General features: G+C 47.6%; 1 protein-coding gene and 1 long non-coding RNA gene across 3 annotated transcripts; one reads left to right on the forward strand and one right to left on the reverse strand.

The window, feature by feature from the left end:
• Positions 1–133: 133 nt before the first annotated feature.
• nck1b (NCK adaptor protein 1b) lies at positions 134–17,929 on the reverse strand. 2 transcript variants are annotated; one of them, XM_052054418.1, is made up of 4 exons: positions 17,668–17,929; positions 11,516–11,756; positions 4,211–4,971; positions 134–3,375 (listed from the first exon to the last, which is right to left on the reverse strand). In XM_052054418.1, exons 2-4 carry the CDS (start codon positions 11,739–11,741, stop codon positions 3,175–3,177), a joined length of 1,188 nt encoding a protein of 395 aa, XP_051910378.1. In that variant the 5' UTR covers positions 11,742–11,756; positions 17,668–17,929; the 3' UTR covers positions 134–3,174. The 2 variants fall into 2 exon arrangements, with proteins under 2 accessions (XP_051910378.1, XP_051910379.1); XM_052054419.1 differs by lacking the exons at positions 11,516–11,756; positions 17,668–17,929 and adding an exon at positions 9,542–9,993.
• Positions 17,930–20,171: 2,242 nt separating this feature from the next.
• On the forward strand, positions 20,172–20,877 carry LOC127593168 (uncharacterized). The gene is made up of 2 exons (XR_007960341.1): positions 20,172–20,438; positions 20,832–20,877. It is a non-coding gene; the product is annotated as an uncharacterized LOC127593168 (long non-coding RNA).
• The last annotated feature ends 366 nt before the right edge of the window (positions 20,878–21,243 follow it).

Below are 21,243 nucleotides of genomic sequence, written 5' to 3' on the forward strand. Positions count from 1 at the left end.
AAATGGTGTTGACTTTAAGCCAAAAAGGGAGCTTTGGAGGAAATACTCATGATATGATATAATAATGATTATATGCCATACGCTTCGAAACATGGACAGCAGATGATTGAAACTATGCTCGTATATTTGAGTCTTTGCACATTAAAACACAATTTCATGGCTTTATTTTGTCGTTTATTACGTTTTTGAAATACTAATAATTTCTTCTAAGTAACACCTGAAGACGCTCTCCCCTCTGTTCAAACAGCATCAAGAGCATGTCAAAACATTTTCACAGCACTGCTTTTTTTTACCATTCCACACCGGCGTAGATCTACTTGCTTCAGATTTGCGCACACCAAGAGCCGGGTGGGGGTTGTCTGCTGCTGCTTACATTTTTATGTAAGCAGCCCTCGGTAAGCAGCAACATTAGGAAACGGGTTATTTGTATATTTGTCTCAAGTGGTTTGCGACGTATTTGAAGCAGATTTTTGTTCTCTCCACTGCCCAAGCGGGCTCCATTGGTGCAGAGACAAACGCTACGGCCGTTATATACAAATGTAAAAAGCAGCGAGAGTCTGCTTCATTCTTGTATTTCAATCCCAACATTTACATGTGGCTTTTACAAATCTACTGTGGGTGGCTACACAGGAAAAAAAATGAATGAAACAAACGTGACACTTGACTTGCTTCCGTACTTCTCCAATGCACGATTTCTCTCAACTGTACATGGAGGCATTCACTTATGGTTGCTATCTAAGGACACTTGAAAACTAGGGCATTTTATGGATCTGGGTGGGGAGGGGGCATGGGGAGAAAAGGATCAAAAAATAAATAAAAATGTTTTTAAAAATTCAGTTGACGACGAACACCCGATAACTCATATGCGACACGGACTGATTTAAAGCTGAGGTGGAGAACCTTTATAAAACCCTTCAAGGAACAAATTATTGATATATCAGGAGAAAATAACTGAGGTACATTTTTAAGGTGAGTGGGTTTATATGTTTGGAAAATTGCATGTCCAGCCTTATGAAACAGTCTTTGTTTGGATGGCTGACCGAAAGGTCTAGCTCCAGTTGCCCGTATATGAGCCCCGGGGCCGTAGGTTCAACACCGCTGCTTTAAAAACAAACGCCACGCAACATGGCAAGTAAACAATGTAGACTCGCCAAAATAAACAAATAAAATGACACTTTGGTTGACAAAAAGCTGTAAAGGCACGTGAATGAAAAAAAACAAAATCTCCCAAATCCTCCATTGCATTAGTCGCTTTACGTCACAGGTTGGACACAAGAGGGGAAGTTTCACAAGACTCTGAAGTGTCACAACAACAACGTAAGAGCCCATAATAATAATAATACGCAACGTAACATGGATCCTGTGAGGAACTTGAATTTTTTTTTGTGTGCAGAGCAAAAACAGCGTTTACTGGACAAAAACCTTGCGGTTGATTCATCCCAGAATGTGAAGCAGCTCCCATTCTAAATCTAAAAGCCGGCATGGCCTCCCCTCTTTAGCGAGTCATCGCTTAGCTCGACGCACACCTGGAGAGCGTGGAAATTCTATCTCCGTTCCCCACCCAAACCGGGACGAGGAGCATAATTCCAGATGCGCTACTAAACGGGACTCCAATCTCCTCCTCCCTCCCTCGAACGCTTGCTTCCCCCCACCCCCATCTGAAATCCCTCTTCCTCCCTCGCGTTCCAGATGGACAAGTCATCATCGGAGAAAACACGCATGCGCAGCGCTCATTCTGGATTACGACAAGACACTTTTCTACTCGACAAAGCGACAAATAACAGCACCCTCCCGTGTCTCTGCCAGATGGAATCTCGCACTTCCAAAGCACAACCGGCACATTGCCAGCGATAAAGACCTCCCCCTCGTTCGTTCCCTTCGGCCGTGCTAATTTAGCACAGTGACATCATCTTTTGGACTCCGTTTACCCCGCGGCTCTGCCGAGAAGGCAGGTGTTTTGAAGCCTCCCCCGCCACCCCCCCAAGGCCTTCCCAGCAGGCCCACTTTCTCAAGTTAAAGCGTCCGACGATTGATTGTTTTTCACATGACCTCCTAACACCTGCAATGAATACCAGGTTGGACATGCTATGTTCCGTGTAGCATCCATGTGAACAAGGGCGGGGAACCGAACGGGCCTTACTAAAAAGGAGCCATATGGTAGAATATTGAGTTTTAATGGCTGGTATACCGCTGGATGTCTGGCGTGTGGAGCTCATTTACAAAAAAGAATAGAGTTTCTTCACCAATGACATCACCTGCTTGGGTGGGTGAAGATCCAGAGCCCCTTTCGAGCAATGGCCTGAAACGCCATGCAGAGGCATTATCGCGTATGAGCCAAAGCCAAAATGTAAGCAGAGTTGCATTGAGATTTGTGAACTGTTTGTGTGTGTTTGTGTGTGGGGGGGGGGGGGGGGGCTGATTGACACAAAACATGTCTCCTCAAAAGCATGAAATAAATACAACGGAAAGGCCTCAAAAATTCTGGACACTTGTGACTGAAACATTTCTGGACTTTCAACAGTTCCTCTGAAGGGTCTGACAATTGGGGGGGAATACAGGTAGCTCCGCCCCCCCCCCCCCCCCCCCCACACCACCAAAAAGGACATGCACATTCTTTCTACAAGCAGCAGAATTAATAAATAGATTTTGGTCGCTTAACTAGCAGTTGCCATGATTTGCCTTAACAACGTGAGATCTTGGGGAGAGAGAGAGAAAAAAAAGCTTCATAGCGGAGGGGCTCGGTTTACAGTTAAAACAAACAACAACAAAAAGTCACATTTTTAAAAAGAAATGGTTAAAAAGGATTAGGTATACATTTTCGACAAACTAAATGCGACTAAGCTATGGAGGTGGAAATACACCACTGCCAGCAAACACATCTGGAGCACATAAATAAGTGGCCAAGAGGTCCATCATCCGCTCTCAGGAGTCTTTAGTCTTTTTCTTTTTCCTTCTTCTTCTTCTTCTCGTCTCCCAACACTCCCATCATTCCTCCTCCTCTCATGCCTTTTTTCCCATTCTCCTCTTGGAATGCTCAACCAGGCAAAAGAAGTCCCGACGACGTGTAAAGTCTTCAGGCTTGATGTTAGTGTGTCTTCCGGGCTGTATAGTGTGCGAGTGTGTGTGTGTGTGTGTGTGTGTGTGTGTGAGACATTTACATTTGCGTTGTTGGGATCAGGAGGCGGAGAGGGCCTTGACCAGGTAGAGTTTGTCACCCTGCTCGCTGGTGAAGATGGGCGCTTTTTTGTAGTGTTCCACCAGCTCCTCCATGGAGTTGAACTTGCGCTGTCCGATGCAGTAGAGGCTCTCCTTCAGCTGCACCTTGAAATGCTTGTTCTTGCTCTGCGCCTTCAGCGAGATGGAGAAGTCGTTGGGCTGGAAGACAAGGAAGGGAGAGAAACGTGTCGCTCAGTAGTTCCCGCGCACGCCGGACCAGACGCGGCGGGTCCTTGGTTCACGCCGGCCGTTATTTTCAGTGAACGTGACCCAAACGGAACGCGTTATCGTTTGATATGTTCCGATTGCTAGGTCAAAGGTCAAAAACAAGTACCGGGACAAGTGAACACGCCTTCTTGTGACAACATTGCCTTCCGCCACCGCGCAAACTAGTTCATTGCGCATCGCCGTCGCTGAACCGAGGCCCCTTGCGTGTACCATCAAAGTCACTCAAGCAAACACGGAGCCAGTTTCGGATAACATCGGCGCAATCTGATGAAACGCAAAGCGGCCAATGGCGTGACATCACGTCTTCCCTTTTGAAAAAAACAAAAAAAAAGGACCAACATTGCTTGAGCAACACACGCTTGGGATGATCAAAGTAGCAACAAGAAGCCAAGAAGCCCAATCCCGAGAAAGACGACAACAGGGGGGAGTAACGCCGCCGTCCTTCACATGGGTGGCTTGGCAGAGAAATGCGGCAACCCCCTCGGACAAAAGATGGTTCCAACCCAAGGACACGATCCAGAACAGCACGCCCAGCAATGTTGTTCACGCAGCGCAGTGTAGCGTCGTCAGGCGTGCAGTGACTGGTCATCGGCTAACACGATCTCCCGCGGATTGTCTCAAGCAACGGTAACGTTAGCAAGTTAAAGGCCGCTCCCTAAAATATTGTCTGACATGAAAGCGGTCCGTAAGGGGAAAAAAGGGTCGGGGAGCGCCGGTGTAGAATGTGGAATAGCAACTGGAATAGGGTTGGAAAGGATCAACTCACCGATGACTCGCTGTCTCGAATGAGGAAGTCCCCCTCGGCGCCTCGCTGGTTGAGCGCCACCTCCGCCTGGTGGCGCGTCACCTTCCCGTAGTACCACTCCTTGCCGGCGAATCGCCCGCTACCGGACGGCGAAATGTAGTCACAGTCGGGCGTGGGCGGGCCGGCGGGCCCCGCCGCCGTTTTGTGCGAGGCCGAGTCCAGCACCGTCACGTAGTTCTTGGGCACCAGGCCCAGTTGGCCGTCGGCCTTGCGACATTTCCACCACTCGGGGTCGTTCTCGGGCTTCTCCACCACCTCCATCACTTCGCCCTTGTCAAAGTTCAGCTCCTCGTCGTTGTCCGAGCCGAAGGGGTAGAGCGCCTGCACCGTGTGCAACACCCGGTTCCCGTTGGCCGCCGCGCTGTTCACCACGGCCGCCAGCTTCTCCGCCAGCGATCCCGACGGGTCCCCCGGACCGCCGCCGGGCCCCACTCCTGCGGCCGTCCCGTCCACGTCCTCCGTCACGTAGTTGGACGGGAACCAGCCGGAGCGCCCGCCGTAGCTGCCGCGCCACCAGCCGTCGCTGCACTTCTCCATCACCACCACCCGGGTGCCTTTGACCAAGGAGAGCTCATCTTCGCGCTCCGCCGCGTAACTGAACTTGACCAGGGCCGGCAGGTTCAGGTCGTACAGGCGCTCGCCGTTGTCGGCGTACATGTCGGCGTCGGCGTTGGAGGCCGTATCCCTCACGCCCCCCTTCCTGCTCTTCACCTTTCCGATTCCTGTGGAGAACCACCAATGACACAAGTTCAACGTTAACAACGGCGACGTGCACGCATCATCCACTGACCGTTGCTTTCTGGCATCCGAAAGAAATTTAAACAAAATGGCTGCAACCGGTTTTCTGTCCAAAGACCAACGTGGCATCAGTTATGGGCAGCGACACTACATCCATGCGCAGGAGTTCAAATCAGATTCTCCAATTCCATTAAGGAATAATAGATAGCGTATTTTTCACACTATAAGCCGCTTCTAAAACCGTTTTCATATCTAGGGCGCACCACACATTATAAGGCGCATAAAAAAGAAGCCACTATAGTGGCTGCGGTCGTGTTATGCATCCACTAGATGGAGCGATGCTAAAGGGAATACAATACAATACAGCTTCATTTAGAGCCTTAACAAAGTGATTTATGGTTCCCCCCCCCTTCATTATGCATTTTATAACTGTTGCGATTTATACTCCGGAGCAATTTATAATCCGGAAAATACGGTACACTGGAATGACCTCCAACAGTATGGCATGTTCATGCGACAATGAAGAGTCTGTGCAGATTTGTAAACATTGAAATGAGGCGAATCGACTCTTCTCTTTTTGGGCAATCCAAATAAATGGATTAGAAATGGTTGAAAAGCCCCCTGGAAGGGACCGTATTTGAGTTCTGAGGGCCGACTGTAATCCAAAAGGGGGGGATTAGTAGGTCCCCGCGGCCCTCGCTCTCCTGGTGGTTGTGGAGCCCCGAGGCCGAGCTTTTGGCACGCCTGTGATCTCCATCTTACTTGACAAGAATTTCCACTTGGCAGCATGGCGCGCGCTCGCAGATGACGCCGGTCACACCGTTGCCATTTTCCGAGAGACCGCCAAACACTTCCAGGAGTCCCATCCCGATATACGAAAACGCTCTTTGGTGTAAACAGAGCAAGGCAACAGTACACCGGCACAATCATTCTTGAACCGAGAATGCCTTTGCTCTCAATGCTATCGGTGAGCCAATGACGTATTGCGGGAAAACTCTCAGTACGTTTGCATCATGAAAAGTCAGCTGGTTGGGTTGACATTACACCGGGAGGCAGGGTGGAGTTTCCGGGACGACGCTGGGATGGTCGCGTTGATTTTCTGAGAAGCTGCGGATGAATTGTCCCTCACAGATGTTCGGATCCGAACGCCGGGACAAAAAAAAAAAATGCAATGCTTCAAGGTAGAGCCTGTTAGTAGTCATGCCGATGCATTGAAGTGCAGACTACAAACGCAAGTTGCAACTGCCCGGCGGGGTCTCTCCAAACAAGCTTGAGGACTCGGCGCGGCATAATTAACGCATCTTTAGATGTGCTTGCTGGACATGATGTCAGAGTTGTATCTAACTGGCCATGTTCCCGAACACTACTGCCTTATCGGAGATTCATTTCTGCTTCCTTGTCTGAAGGCTTTGCATTGGAAACAGAATACCGCCTGAGACCGCCTCATTTGAGTAGATGCTCAAACTGGGTCAGAGTGACGAAAAAAAAAAAAAGTTGGGATTTGCATGTACTGCACAGCTACAGGTAGGCGGCAGTTGGACAATACTGAGGGTGGGGTTGGGGGGGGGGGTCCTGTTATTGAGGTAATCAGTGCCGGATTGCTCAATTAGACCAAGCAATCTTAATCGGATTAGTACGGAATTGGAAGCCTTCGCAACGACCCCCGGCCGCTGACAGTTTGGGGTCAGAATAATGCACTGGCCCCCCAAGAAAAAGACAATCCCCTGAACTCGGGATACGTGGTGACGCGGGTTGCGGGTGCGGGGGTTGTAGCCTGACATTCTTATGTTAATGACCACTAAAAAGCCCATTGGAGACTGTTTACGGATGGGGTGTGCGTGGCACGAGGGGGCGAACGTGCCGAAGTGGCGAGCGGCGTTTGTTTAGCGAACGGGCGCGCACAGGAACCGCTTTTGTTTTTCACTCTGCTTTGCCTTTGCCGGGCAGCTTGTCCATTGTCTGTCCGCGGCCCTCTCGACCCTCGGCTTCCCTTCGTTTCAGGGCTCTTCCTCTGTGGACGACAACACCCCGCGTCAGGCTGTCTGACAAAGCCGGGACATCCCCCCCCGCTCGGGACACAATGCGCTCGCTTGGACTGGCTGAAAATGTGCCGTTTTAGGATTTATTTTGTAGGCCAAATGCAAGTGATGAACTGTGTGGAGTGAATGTACTCAAAATGTGATTTATATCACTATAATAGATATTGTGGATAATCTACAGTGTGGATTTTCTGAGGAGTTCAATATACACGCGGATGAGAGCACAATCAGGAAGGTCTTTTCTCAAAATCTCGCAAACCACTCATGCGAATGGTGTCAAAAAGCATTGATGGCCTGACGCAAGCAAAACCCACTTCAAATCCGATCGATCCCTCGGGGAATACGTTAGCATCACCCGGCACGCCGAGAAAGAAAACTCCCAACGCGGATGGTCGACGGTACTTCACAAAAAGCACTTGATGTGATAATTATCAGTTCTTCATCCATCCCATCTGGGCGCCGTCAACCAAGGGTGACGAGCGACCGCGCAGCCGCCCAAGGCTGCCGTCGGCCACATCTAAAGCGCCTCGAGTGAGGCGGCATGTTGTCACAAGCGCATGGCAGACAATGATAAAGCTACTCGGCGGCTTCCGCCAGAACTGCGTTGTTTGAGAACGTTAAGTAGCTGACAAGAGACATTATTGCCAAGCCCGATTACAAGAATGGTTTGCCCATTTGATGGATAAATGCCATTTCCCGTGTTGAATTTGCAAACATTTGTAGATGTGAGCATTCCACTTCCCCGGGGAAAAGATAAGCCTCTCCACGTGCTCAGGCAAAAGTAGGAATGTATCACCACGACCGCGGGCTGAACTGAAATTGGTCTAGATCCTGATAATGACCACAAATGTCTCCTGAAAGAGAATTTCATGAAGAGCCGGCATTTAGCGGCACGTTGCATAATGACCATGGAAGGGAAAGTGATAACTGCCGTGTGAACACAAGTGGGGATGTACCGATGCTAACACGCTCAACTCGGCGGCTTTGCGCGTCTGACCGCTCCACAAAATTTGCTCCGGTGTAAAATATATCGCAACAAAATACATCGGTGCAGCACCGGAGCAAATGTGTGCCGTGTGAACAGCCCTGAAAGCAAGTATGTTGCATTCAGGAAACTCGGAGCTGCGAGTGCCTTCAGACACACAAAAAAAATGATAATTTCTCCAGAAACAATCATTATATTTTCACATTGTTACTGCCTTGTTGTTCTATATTAAGGTGTAGAATTTAAAAAAAAATAAACATTTACTGCAGTTGAGACCAACCTACTGAGCGCGGTTAGTGATAGATTGACGAGTGTTCCACTTTAAGCACAAATAAAGGCAATGAGAATGTAAACCGCACATAAGTCAAGGACCCCCTGTATCAAAAAGATTACGCTTTTTTTTTTTGACCGGTAAGATGAACAAGACTGGAAGGAAACATGAGTCGAGGAGAGAAGCGTCGAAGCGGGAACAAACGCGCGCCTGAACAACAGAGTCCCTGCACAATGATTCAACTTCCTTCTGACTTTTCACTTCCTCTCTGGCCAGCTCTCTTCCAATAGTAGGGAGGTAAGAAATGTGGCTCAAATTAGAGTTTCCGCTCACTTGAGGGGGGGGGGGGGGGGGGGGGGGGGGTTAAGAAACAGGAAAACCCAGGGAGGGGGCAGAGCAACTTCCCCCAGTTGCCCCAAAAAATACAACTTTGGTAGCTGATCTGTTAGTGCAATCTCTCCGGACAACGAGGGGTATGTGTCAAGTTTTAAAGGGGAAGGTGGGCACTGGGCAGGGAGGGACGTGCTTCCGATCACTGCAAAAAGTGTCTGACGGGCTGTAAAAGATCAACAGACTCGGGCTAACGACATTCCCCTGATAAGTTAGCGAGGTGCGGGAGATGGGAAGAGGGCAGGGGGTGTAGTTCAACGGATGGCACTCGACACAATGACTACACTGTTCTACGTGAGCAGTGATAGATCATGACCGGCCCGGTGGTGCGTCGGGAGGGGGGGGCTTCCCAGAACGAACGCCCTGAGGATAGCGCAAAAGGAAACGCAGCGTCTTGAGATATTCACAAACAAAAGTGGCGTGATGTTCTTCAACAACAATGGTATCTGTCGCGTTGCAGGACGCGAGGGGGCCGGGTGGGGGGAGAGAAGGGGACGAAAGCGGGATTGCGGCGTGGCTATGTACTTAAAAGCAAGAGAGACAGAAGGATAGCTGAGGCAATTACAGGCTTCAGCTTGGGCAGCAGGATTTTCAAGGGAATATCCAACCCAGAGTGGGTGTGTGTGTGTAGACGCCCCCCCCCCCCCTTGCTCTTCCAACACAACATATTAGCACATTCACAAAGGCCTGTTTCTCAGAGGAGACTCGCCTAACAAATCTTGAACGGTTTCACAACCAAAACGAGAAAGCCGGTCAAGCCACGCACGGTTAGGAAGTCCATAGAAAATCGGCGGGGGGGGGGGGATCACCAAAGACCACCAAAGTTAGAAGAGGACCTCCGCGTAGGATAAGCAAAGTGTGGCACTCACGGAAGAAGTGTTTGAATAGGTTAGCCATGTCCATTTTCGGCTCGCCGCCGCCTCGCCTCGCCTCTCGCTATCCGTCCCCCGGCTGCTCTTGCTCCACACTGCAGCTGTAGAGTTATTCCATGTGAACACCCAGCAAGCGAGGGGGTGGGGTGGGGTTGGGGGGCGGGGGTTGTCCACTCCTTGGACCACGTGACCGGCGGGAGCCAATAAGTGCAGGAGCCAGGAGGCCCTCATGGAAAGGGGAAGAAGGAAGGAGGTGGAGGACGGATGTCGAGAGTCGTTCACGTCAGAAGAAAACGAGATGTAAAGATGTCAAAGGGAAGTCAAAGAGATATTTTGGGGAGGCAGATTTTTGGAACTCCAAGTAAATGTTTTCCCTCGGGGGCAAGGCGGCGTTGCCGGCTTGGCTGATTCACAAACTGCTCGCCCATCGCATGACTGCAAGTTGTTTGTAAAATTTGACATGACTCCCCGCACTCTCCAAAGCACTCCACGCCCAGACACAAACTTGTTTGTTGCTTTTTTTTTTGGTCTCTCTCAAATAGAATTTCATCCACTCGTTCACCCCCTCCCCCCCAAAAAATTGTGATAATCACCTTCAACTCTTGAGTTAAAATGTTCTTGAATCCACTAATAGATCAGGGTGGCATATTTACGAGCTCCTTGTGACTGTAATTATAATTTTACAAGCCGCTCGGTGCGCTTCAGCTCAAGTTTCGCATTAAGGCATGTTAAGCAGATGTAAAACACACACACAAGACATGACCACGTTGAGTGCGGTTTGTGCGCCATCCGTGCAGCTGCTCACCTGTCCCGACCGAGTACAGGGGACGGATCTCGTAGCAGGTGGAGTGGGGGGCGTGGGGTGTCATAGCGAGGTTCCTGTTACGTGCTTGCACATTTTACAGGCTAGCTTCCAAGTGAGGCAATAAAACAATCACACGCTTGTAAATGAAAAGGTCACGGCAGAAGGGCAGCATCAGAAGTGCAAGTCATAGCAACCTCAAATGGTTTTAGTGGCGTTTTGGGGCTGTTGCCCAGCTACCGGGAAGACAATGTCCCCATCGTCTGAAGATAAGAGAGTTGCACACACTGCGGCGCGAGATAGCATTAAAACTCCAGGATGCTGCCTGGGCCTCATGTCTGTCGTTGGTAGATCTGCTAATAAGATGCCGGTCCCTTGCGCATATGTAAGCATTTTCTTGAAACCAACCCCGTCATGACAGTAACTTCAACAAAAGTGGAGTAAAACGTTCTTCCTGAATTCTTTATATGGTTTCAGTCATAACGGCCCACCAAGGGGAAACTGTCACAAAAATCTGGGCCGCGACAAAAATGTGTTTCACACCCCTGCTCTACGGGATGGTGTGGTATGGCGTGACACTAATTTTCTGTTAAGCCGGTGATCCGGATTTTGCATTCTGGTCTTCGCGTCCTGCTGTGCCTCAACGGGGTATACTGTACAGCACGGGTGTCAAACTCAAGGCCCGTGGGCCAGATGTGGCCCGCCACGTCATTTTAAGGGGCCCGCGAAAGCAAATCAAAGATGACGACTTCCAAGATGCATGCTAAAATGTCTACCAAAACTTCACATTTTCATATGTAAATCAGTGACATATTGTTAGCATTTTGTCGTTACCAAACCGGTTATTAGAGTTACTTCAACAGTAGTTGAATAGAACGTTACCATTGACTTCTTTATGTAGTTGAAGTCATCACGGGAATTACAATGTGGCCCGCGGCAAAAATGGGATTGACACCACCGCTGTGACATGTACCACCCTGTGGAAACGTGACTTTGGTGTCATTGGGTCTCGTTTTCATTCAGAACCGTACATGAGCTGGACACTCGGAGACCAAGAGGAGAGCCGACTGCAAAGCCATCGCAAAAGCCACCATGAAAGAGGCGATGCGGGAACGCAATGTTTCGGCTTACAACGTGCGAAAAGGTTGAGTCAGAAACAAGATCTTTACCCAATGTATCCTTGAGGTTCTTGACAATGGAAGCCTTCCTGGCACTGTTTTTCCTTTCCACATAGTTGGAGGGCACAAAGCCCGTTTTGTTGGTGGCGTTGCGAACTCTCCACCAGGACTTGGAGTCGTCGAGAAGCCAGAGGCGCTCGTTCTTCTTGATGTCGAGCTCCTGGTCCTGCTGGGCCATGTAATCAAACTTGGCGATGACTATCACCTCTTCCGTCATCTTGCACAACGTGACCTGGAGAAGAGGACGAGGAGGAGCGGTAAATACTTTGAATGATCTCACGTTAGCTCATAAGGCAGAAGTTCGGACTAAATGACAAACTCCTACACGCAGTTTCAAAATGTCACCGATACTTTTTTTTAATCACAGCTCAAGTTTGTGGTGGGGGGGGGGGCTGACAATGCAGTCAGACACCAATGGGGCGAACTCGTGCATTTCTACATTTCAGTGAGTCATTTGACATTCAAATAAATCAACAGGATTAATGTCAAGCCTGTTTGGGGAAGAAGAAGAAAATAAAGAGAGAAACAACGATAATGACAGTGAGAATCTGGACAAAAACGGAATGTGATGGTTCCCGAAGAGAAAAGGTTTGTTGGAAGGCGACAACCATGTACTGTGGCGCGATTCATTTGGGATGCGTCTGATGTCACAGGCAGAAACTGCAAGATTTGTCCAAATACAACAAGAGTCCTGAAAAACAAAATCAGTCTTGGCCAATGGGATGCCAGCATGATGCTCGGTAATAGCCAATGGCAGAGCGGCTATTTAAGTATGTTGCGTTTGGGGAAACTTGGACCCGCCAGCAGCAGCATGAACACTATTTTTACCTTTCGTATCTTGACATTTCTTTTGTAACCAGAGGACATATTTTCCCGTTGAGGCGTTTCGTCACTTGAAAATTTCGTATGAAGAGTTGTTCGTAAGTAGAGCTACCGCTGTACTTCAGACTCAAACGGAAGCAGTCTGGATAATCGTTTCTGCCAACAGTGGATCCACATGAGCAATTTCTCACTCCAAAACGAACATTTGACTTTTGCTTTCTTGAAGTGACTAAAGTCGTGTTTGTGGGTCACGGCTTGCTTCGTTAGGGCAGCGATGTTGCTCATCACAAGAAGCGCAACACTCCCCCGGGCATTGGACAAGTGTGTCATTACGAGCCTCTTAAAAACAAAGAGCAGCATTCAACCACCGGTCTTATGACAAATTCCGCCATCAGCTCTGCGCCACGCTACGCAAATGTGAAGTATTTGGGACGCGCGGACAAGCGCGAGGAAGCATCCAAGCGGCCGTTTGGCTGCTCCAATATCTCGCGCGAGATGGTGGCTGGTTCTACTCTACCTTTAACCTCCGGATTAGACACTGACCTCATTGATCGGGAGCTCCCGGGTTGGTTTTCATTTGAGCCACTGGGGTCTCCGAGGTGCCGGGGTCTCGGTTTCAACCGCAGCTGGCGCTGGGACCGGAGCGCAAATTTCTACATCGCCACCTCAATCTCACTTCCGTCACCGAGGCCGCTGGTGCCACGGGGTGGCCGAGTGCTAACTGCACATTAACTCTGCAGTGACTTGCAGCCGTGCAGATGTAACGGAGGACCAAAAAATAAATAAATCAATAGCGGCGACAGATGCTGCAAGCTCATCGCTGAGCTGCACAGCGAGCCAAGGCCGCTTCCCAAGCCAAAGCCCTAAAAGACGAGGGCAGACGGGTCAAACTACTCGAACGCCGTCACATCCACAGCCCATTTGCCACACAAACACTGTAGCCCAAGAATCAAGCCCCCCCCCCCCCCCCCCCCGGGCTCGATTGGACTAATCTACCCAAGTATTCCGAGATGAAACTTTCTTGAAGAAAACACACTCCGAGCGGGAACCTTTTTCCTTTCCACCTTTTTGTTTTTCCATCTCTAAATAAGTCTGAAATGAGGTCAAGTGAATTTGTGCAAGACCACCCCCCTTTTGGACAACTTCCTGCAGGGAAACTTGTAAAAGCTGCTGTGTCAGGTCGTATTTATACCGGTGAGGGAAAACCAGGATTTGCCGGGTATAAGGGGCAGTGCTCCTGACTTGGGAGGCAGAGGCACAAAGGAAATAATATAACCTTGGACTTCGGACAAAAAAATAGGTAATTATATAGGTATGCTGCTGGAAAAGCAGAGACTCTGAAAATAACACCGAAAAGAATGTCAAGTACAAAATTTGCGGCCCTGTTTTGCGGTCAAGGTCAACGTGGGCGGCCAAGACCACATGCGATGGCGGACAGGTGGTCAAGTGTGGCGGCAAATGAGGGCTTTCCCCTCGCTCGGCGCGGCTGCCTTTTGTCACTTTCAATCTGGAAAGTTAGAGCGTGACAAAGACAAACGAATCAAAGTGGCATCCCCGTTTCTTTTAACAAGTGCCGCGAAATCACCACTTCCTGTTCCCAAAGAAAAGCTCGTCGCCCTTTCCATGTCGTGTGGCAAAGCTCGCAGTTCAAGATGACGCAGCGCAACTTTTCGACTGTCGTGATCGCAGCCGCGGGTCAGAGACGGGTCACCCATGGAGATTATCATTAATCCCGTTTTTCAAAGATTTATGAAGACATAGTCACGTTTTGTTGGCCAGTGGAGATGCGTCTTCAAACCATGCTGTGACAAAACAGGCTTTCATTCGATGTTAGGGTACAAAAGAGAACACCGACACGAGAACACAGACAATCTCATCACGCGGAAACGCCGCGATGCGAGCTTGTCGTTTGATAGAGCCGATATGTTAAACCACGCGTGAGTTGTGTCGCCGAGTCAACTGACACCATCACATCCGGCAAAGCCCGCAGCTGCAGACACAATCCGATTGTCTTGACAGGGTAAAACGATAGGCAAGCGCCGCTTTGTCTTCTACGCGGTCGTGCTTTGCATCGGGATACGCTAATGGGAGATCAAAACGAAAAAGAGAAACTCGGACTCGGTGTTGGAGCTCATTAAATGGCCCCCCCGACCGTCTTAAAACGGGCTTAGCAAAAAATGATGTCACGAGTAGGCCTAAAGCCTAATGGGACAAATATAGATCCATCATTGTTAGGGGGGGTGTCCAAAGGGGGGGTCGTACTGCTGCCCAGCCAGATTGCTGAGGCACTGACACAGCAACAGCATGAGCTCACAGGGGCAGACAGTAACCTAATCCCTGTGACAGGCTGCTAAAATCACAGGGCTCTCGCCTTCTGGAATGCGCTCTGTATGCCCACTCGGCCCTTCTGGCACCGCCACACTTCCCGTGACTTACACCCAATCCTCGATTTTCAGCCGCAAACCTCCTTCCAACAGCCACGTGAAGAGCTTTTCACATGGGACTGCGACAACTGCAGCCCACGGGACGGGATGTCCTTGCGGCTGTCCTAGATTTCCCCCAAAACAAAACGGCGGCATCACAGCAAAGGGTCGTGGGAGACTGGCGGGGAGACAGGAAGTGCGGACATATGGGGTCAGTGGACGATGGGAAAGTGATGCATTCGAGCAGAGCGCGGGCTCCACCAAGCCGCTCAAGCTCACGTTGGCTTTCTACCAACGCGTAGCAGCATCACCCACAGTATGTGGCGCGGTTCAAATCGGGATCAGGGCCATACGAGACCTTCAAAGCAAGCGGCGTCCCTGCGAGCGTGTGTAAAAAGTGTTTTTCTTCATTCTCAAGCTAAGCAACAACGCCGCAGCAGTCACCAGTGTGTGAAAGCAGTTGGTTTGAAGTCATCGTTGATTTACGTTTTCGGGGGTGGTCATTGAACGCCTCTCGAGCAGAAAGCACGCAGACCGAGAAGGAGAAGGACGTGCCTGTACAGTAATCGCTTGCGTCGTGTATCTTTTAAAAAGAACCAACACGACAGCTCTTTGTTTTCTATCGTTTTGCACCGCAGCAGAAACTGCCGTGTGAACGCAAGTGGCGCTGCACCGGGTTAACGCGCTCGCCGGATTTGTACGTGTGAGCGCTCCACAAAATTTGCTCCGGTGTAAGATATATGGCAACAAAATACAACGGTGCGGCACCGAAGCAAAAAGCCACAAATGATACCCAAGCTTTAGGCACCACGCATGCGGTCTTCCAGAAAACTCCGCTGTTGCCTCCAAAACAGTCGAGCGCTTGTAAAGCTTCGCGTTGACAATAGCAGACGGGGGTTGTTGAAAGGAATACGACTGCTTCCGACATCCGGGCTAAGACGAGCCCTCGGGTTCTGTCTCTAGAAGACTAAATAAGCCACTTGGGAAAAGGAAGTCTGCGAGAGACACGTGTTGGAACTTGTGTAAGAGCATCTCGAGAGAGGGAGGCATTCCAGCTTGCGCGTTGGTCAGACAAAACACATAACACGGAGACAGTTTGGCCACGGGTGTCCAATCTCTACCAGAACGGCTCAATCTCTGCGGCCATTTTCGATATGCAGTGTCATCATGAAACTCATCGAGACCACATTTTAGGACACAGTTCCTCATTTTCACACCACGCGGCTGACAATAATACGCAAGCAGTCAATAAAGGACAACAAAAGCAACAGGAGGAAGTACCGTGTACCAAAAATCTGAAATTTTCGGTGCACAAAAATGAAATCGAAACTGACATTACTTATAAACATGGGTATGTTAGAATCATTTTCAAAATACATATATATACTTGAAATCAAGTTTAATATTAAGACTCCGACGTTTTGATCATGAGAATCAAGTCACAAGACGGACAGAAAATTCGACCAGCAAACATTTTCTTCTTTCTTTTCAAATCAAGCCCAAACATAACAAGTGAAATGTCATAATTGGACACAATATTTTTATGAGAATAAATTTATTGTAGGCGGCCCGGTGGTTTAGTGGTTAGCGCGTCGACCTCACAGGGCAGAGGTTCAATTACAGCTGCGGCCTCCTTGTGTGGAGTTTGCACGTTCTCCACGGGCCCGAATGGGTTTTCTCCGGGTGTTCCGGTTTCCTCCCACTTTCCAAAAACATGCATAGCAGGCTTATTGGACACTCCAAATTGTCCCGAGGTGTGGGAGTGAGTGTGGATGGCTGTGTGCGCTGCGATTGGCTGGCAACCGATTCAGGGTGTCCCCCGCCTACTGCCCGAAGACGGCTGGCATAGGCACTCCCCGCGACCCTTGTGAGGATAACCGGATCAGAAAATGGATGGATGGATAAATTCATTGTTTTACGAAATTAAAGACCTGTCAGAGATTTTCTCGGAAAAAGTTAAAGAAATGACTCGGCACACAGGAAAACTGTCAAAATCATAATGTGCCTTTCCGCCCGCTTCCAGTTGACCTTCATTGATGTTTGTTCATATAAAAATGTGTCAGCTGACTGTTTAGAGAGATCGATGCATGAAAGCTCTACGGAAAATATCTGTTCTATAGCCGAGCATATGAGGATACAACATTCAGATTTGAAAAAAAGAAGATCAAACAAAACACATGGCTGAAAAGGAAACTTTCCTAAGCCACTTAGTGGAATAGCGTGTCTCCAACTTGTCATTTGACCGTGGAAATTTTGAGCCTTGAGACTTGGTATAAATTAGTCGAAACTCCAAACAAAACACTTTCTCCCCAAATGCACCATTTTTATTCTTGGAAATGTACAACCTCGTTCTTAATAGATAACTTAACAGTCACTTTCCCTTCACTATACTGTACTACTTTTTGGGTCACATTTCAACTGGAATCCCGTCAATCGAATAGACAAATTTACTCAAGATTCCACAATTATAATATTCAAAATGAGTCTCCAAAATATGTAACTTTTTATCGCGAAAATGTGTTTTGAAACATTAAATAAAGAATGTAACCAGGGCGTCTCCACGTTAGAAAATGTGGACATTTGGGAGATGCTAAGGGTTTCCTTTTCCTATTCGCAAAATAAAATAATGCACGTTTAGTACGCTTTACAACAATTTGACCTGGACTGACTTTTCTACAAACACCTCGCGTTACGTTGCGAAGCTAACAATACGCCCGTTGTTTTTCAAGATAGAACACGGTGATGAGAGTCGCGAGAAACTAGCCGCTGGTTAGCCCCGTTAGCCGCCGTGCTGATGGAAGGTTACGTACGGTTAAGTGAAAAAAGAGCTAGCCTCGGGGCTTGTCTCGATAACAAGCCACACTGCGGCACCAGTGATTTTTACAAGGCACGCCTTACCTTCTTCTCACCGACGGCCACCTTTTTTCGTCTCTCCCTCCGTGCGTAGTCCTCACCGAAACAGCCCGGCGACGTGACCGGAGAGCGGCCAAGTTAAAGAATTTTCCAGGTTACGTTAGCCGCCGTTGGAAATAGCATGGCTGTGTGTATCCAAGCATGTCATAGCTCCGTGGCATTAGCTTATGCTAGGCTAACTAGCTAGGTTCGCCGCAAGCTGCTCAGACACCAGGTCCCGCCCACTCCTCGCTGGTTGGCTGGTTGTAGCGAGGAACGCTCTTCTGATTGGACAACCTGGGTGGAGGCCCATTAGTTCCACGAGCGTAATGGTTTTTGGACACAATATTAGGAACACTGTATCTAACTAAATTGTTTTAAATGTGTGATTTGTTGTGAATTATGTCATGTAAAAAGAAATCCCAGTAAACTAAACATTTTAAATACTCCTTTCATTTATTTTACAAAATCAGGCCAGTAGCTTTATACAGATCACAATGAAAAACATTTAAGATTATTATTTTCCCCAAAAAGTAAATACAATTACTGTATTTTTTTGTCAAATGGGAAGTGATGACCCCTTTTTCATGAACTTGTGTGTTTGTGTACGGAGAACATATGCAGTTGTGTGCAGTGTGGGTTTGGAAGGTTCTGCAGTATGCTTGCAGGATGCAATCTGTTTCCTGTTCAAACAGCTGAGGCCTCCTCCACATAAAGACCTGAGGTGAATGATGGACGCTTAATGTACTGTATATACAGGTGTATGGCAAGAATTTAGAATATGGCATAAAACATCATTTAGTTTAGTGTTTAAGTTCAAAAAGTGGAATGAAGTTACCAGACGTAAATAAACTTTTACATTTTCATTTATGCCGCACCTGTACATACACAAACTAACTTTTGTAATGTTTGGTGAATCCAGACAATTTTATGTTGTTTTTGAAAACACACCATTGTATACACAGTATACGAAATCATATTTAGGAGTCATTTATACATGTCTTTAATTTTTAAGTGAAAGCACCCTTTTCTTTTTTTTTTCTTAGAACCCCATCAATAATGTCAAGACCAGTTTTATTTCTAACAAGCATATATGATATAGTTGTAAGACACCGTCACATTATGCACAGTTTCAACATTAACAGTGCACTTCAATTGAGTAAAAATATGTCAAAAAATACAGAATGATTCAATTAAAATGTCTTGTGCAATAAAAGTCAAATAAATGTTGTATCAACATAAATATCTGAAAAACATCGTTCCAAATGATTTTAAATGCAAATATATTGTACTTAAAATGTAAATTCAACTGAACTGAACCAACAAATGCATTACTGAGAACATATACGTATGACGCTTTGAAAATCACCCATCTAGACTGTATTTCAAATGCATTGAAGAAATATTTCTCCCCCCAAAAAAAAGATTGTCTTTCAAAAATAAGTATATACAGTACATACATGTAAGTGGTCCCAAACTTTATTTGGCAACAAAAACAATTTCTGCTGGAGATCTTTTTTTTCTCAAGTTTATTCACCTTTTCGATTTGAGGTGATCAACATTGATCGAAGAAGCAAACATGCAATATTTATTAAAAACAAAATGAAGTTGTACGTTGAGAGACCACGAGCGATGCCGTTTATCGCGGCCGTGAATGTTTTCAAAACAAAAATGATTTTATAAACAATAAATGCTTTGTGTTGCAAACTTGCATGAGTGATTTGGTGTAGAAAAATGTGTAACATTCAACATCTGTGCTATGACTGCTGCAGCAGTTGAAATGAAAGCATGGGTTGTGACTTCAATGTATCCAGCTGCATAGTTATCATGTCAAATAAAAACAATTGCCTTCACAATTCATGACCAGTTACCGCACTCAATGTCAACTCACTTTGGATGACTAAAAAGTGAGTCGTCAGCGCCCTTCAGCGACCATATTGAGAAGTACAAGTGCCCATTTGCTTTTTTTTTAGGGGGGGACTCAGCAGGCAACATGAGTCACGCGCCTGGCCTGGGTAAGAACAGATGGCCGCCATGTTCTCATCAGAAGGCAGGGTCATTTTTAATAATGACCTCGGGGAATACGTTTTGAAAGCGACGTCAAATACACGCCACGGAGCTCTTTGCGTTTGCAACCTTGTTGACGAGCAATCAAATGGCACGTACAGTGAAACCGGAAAAATGCTACAGTTTAGAGTTTGACCACAAATTGATGGGGAAAATCTATTATGATGTCAGACATTAAGGGAAACTATGTTGCTGTCCAGCACAATACGAACAAATAATTTGCACGACTGTGAATATAGAAGCTTGCCAACAGACCACAAATAGGATTTTTTCCGTCCATGATTGTCCATGACCATTGTGTTCACCGAGGTTAACTTCAGTTCAGAATGTAAAAACCGGCTGGTGTTCAACTCCAAATGGTTCTGCTGTCAAAAAAGAAATCAAATCGATAAACGCGTTTGTGTTTGTTGCATCACCGTGACTATAACGGATGAGTTGTTGACACTTACGATGCATGACCAAAAACACACCTGGCTGATGTTCCCGTTCTAAGAAGTCGATAACACTGGAGTGAGACTATTTATTTGAGCCAGTTTAGCTGTTATGTAACAGATTGGTGCCCATACACCACATACATGGAGTCGAGTAGTATGTGGTGTAAGTAGGAGGTAAGAACCGACCAACACACAGCGACGGAGAGATAGCCAAGTAAAACCTAAAAGAGACAAATGGCAGCCCGCAATGCCACAAACTCACCGGTAAGATGCAGCGTTACGCATACACTTAATGGCGAGATGACGAAAGCCAGGCCGCGAAGCCTCTGCCCCTGGTCGCCAGGGTAACTAAAGCTTGACTTAACATTGGCCCGCTTGTACACGGCTGGCATGAGGGCTGATTTCAGCAAGGCAAATAGAGAGCAAAACGTGTGGTGGATTTCTTCATCTTTGGGATATTTGTAGAAAAGGTCGGTTTTTAAAGACGCATGGGGAGTGTTTTAAATTGGCGGGGGGGAAATCCATGAATATGTCTCCTTTAATAGACCCACAAAATTGCTCGCCGTTTTTCTCTTCTGCTGACAACTTGACACGAACATATCAGAGGGGAGTAAGAAAGATCACCATATCACATTGTTTTCATTTCACGTAAAAATATTAAGACATTAGTCACATGACCGGCACTCTTCCAACAACTGGCACGACGACACAAAAATCATCCGATGACGGCACAGACATTCTTTGAATTGAGCAACTAAACAAACACTGAAGGCGGGGGGGGGGGGGGGTTCTCAAACTTTTTGGGTGCAGGGACCCCTGATTGGGCAGAAATCTTCAACACAAGCGCCACTTAAACCAGTGGTGGGCAAACTACGGCCCGCGGGCCATATCCGGCCCGTTGGTCTTTTTAATCCGGCCCGCCGAAGGTTGCAACACAATTACGGTTGGATGTCAACGACTGCATTCATTTCATTTGGACTTGTAATGACAGGCATTTAAACGCCAGGTGGCGCGGTTAAGTTGCAGAGCATAGGGAGGAAGGGGGAATGATGTAAAAAATAATTGCCCACACCCGACTTAA

This window comes from Hippocampus zosterae, chromosome 20 (assembly GCF_025434085.1).
Source record: "Hippocampus zosterae strain Florida chromosome 20, ASM2543408v3, whole genome shotgun sequence".
Taxonomy (NCBI): domain Eukaryota; kingdom Metazoa; phylum Chordata; class Actinopteri; order Syngnathiformes; family Syngnathidae; genus Hippocampus; species Hippocampus zosterae.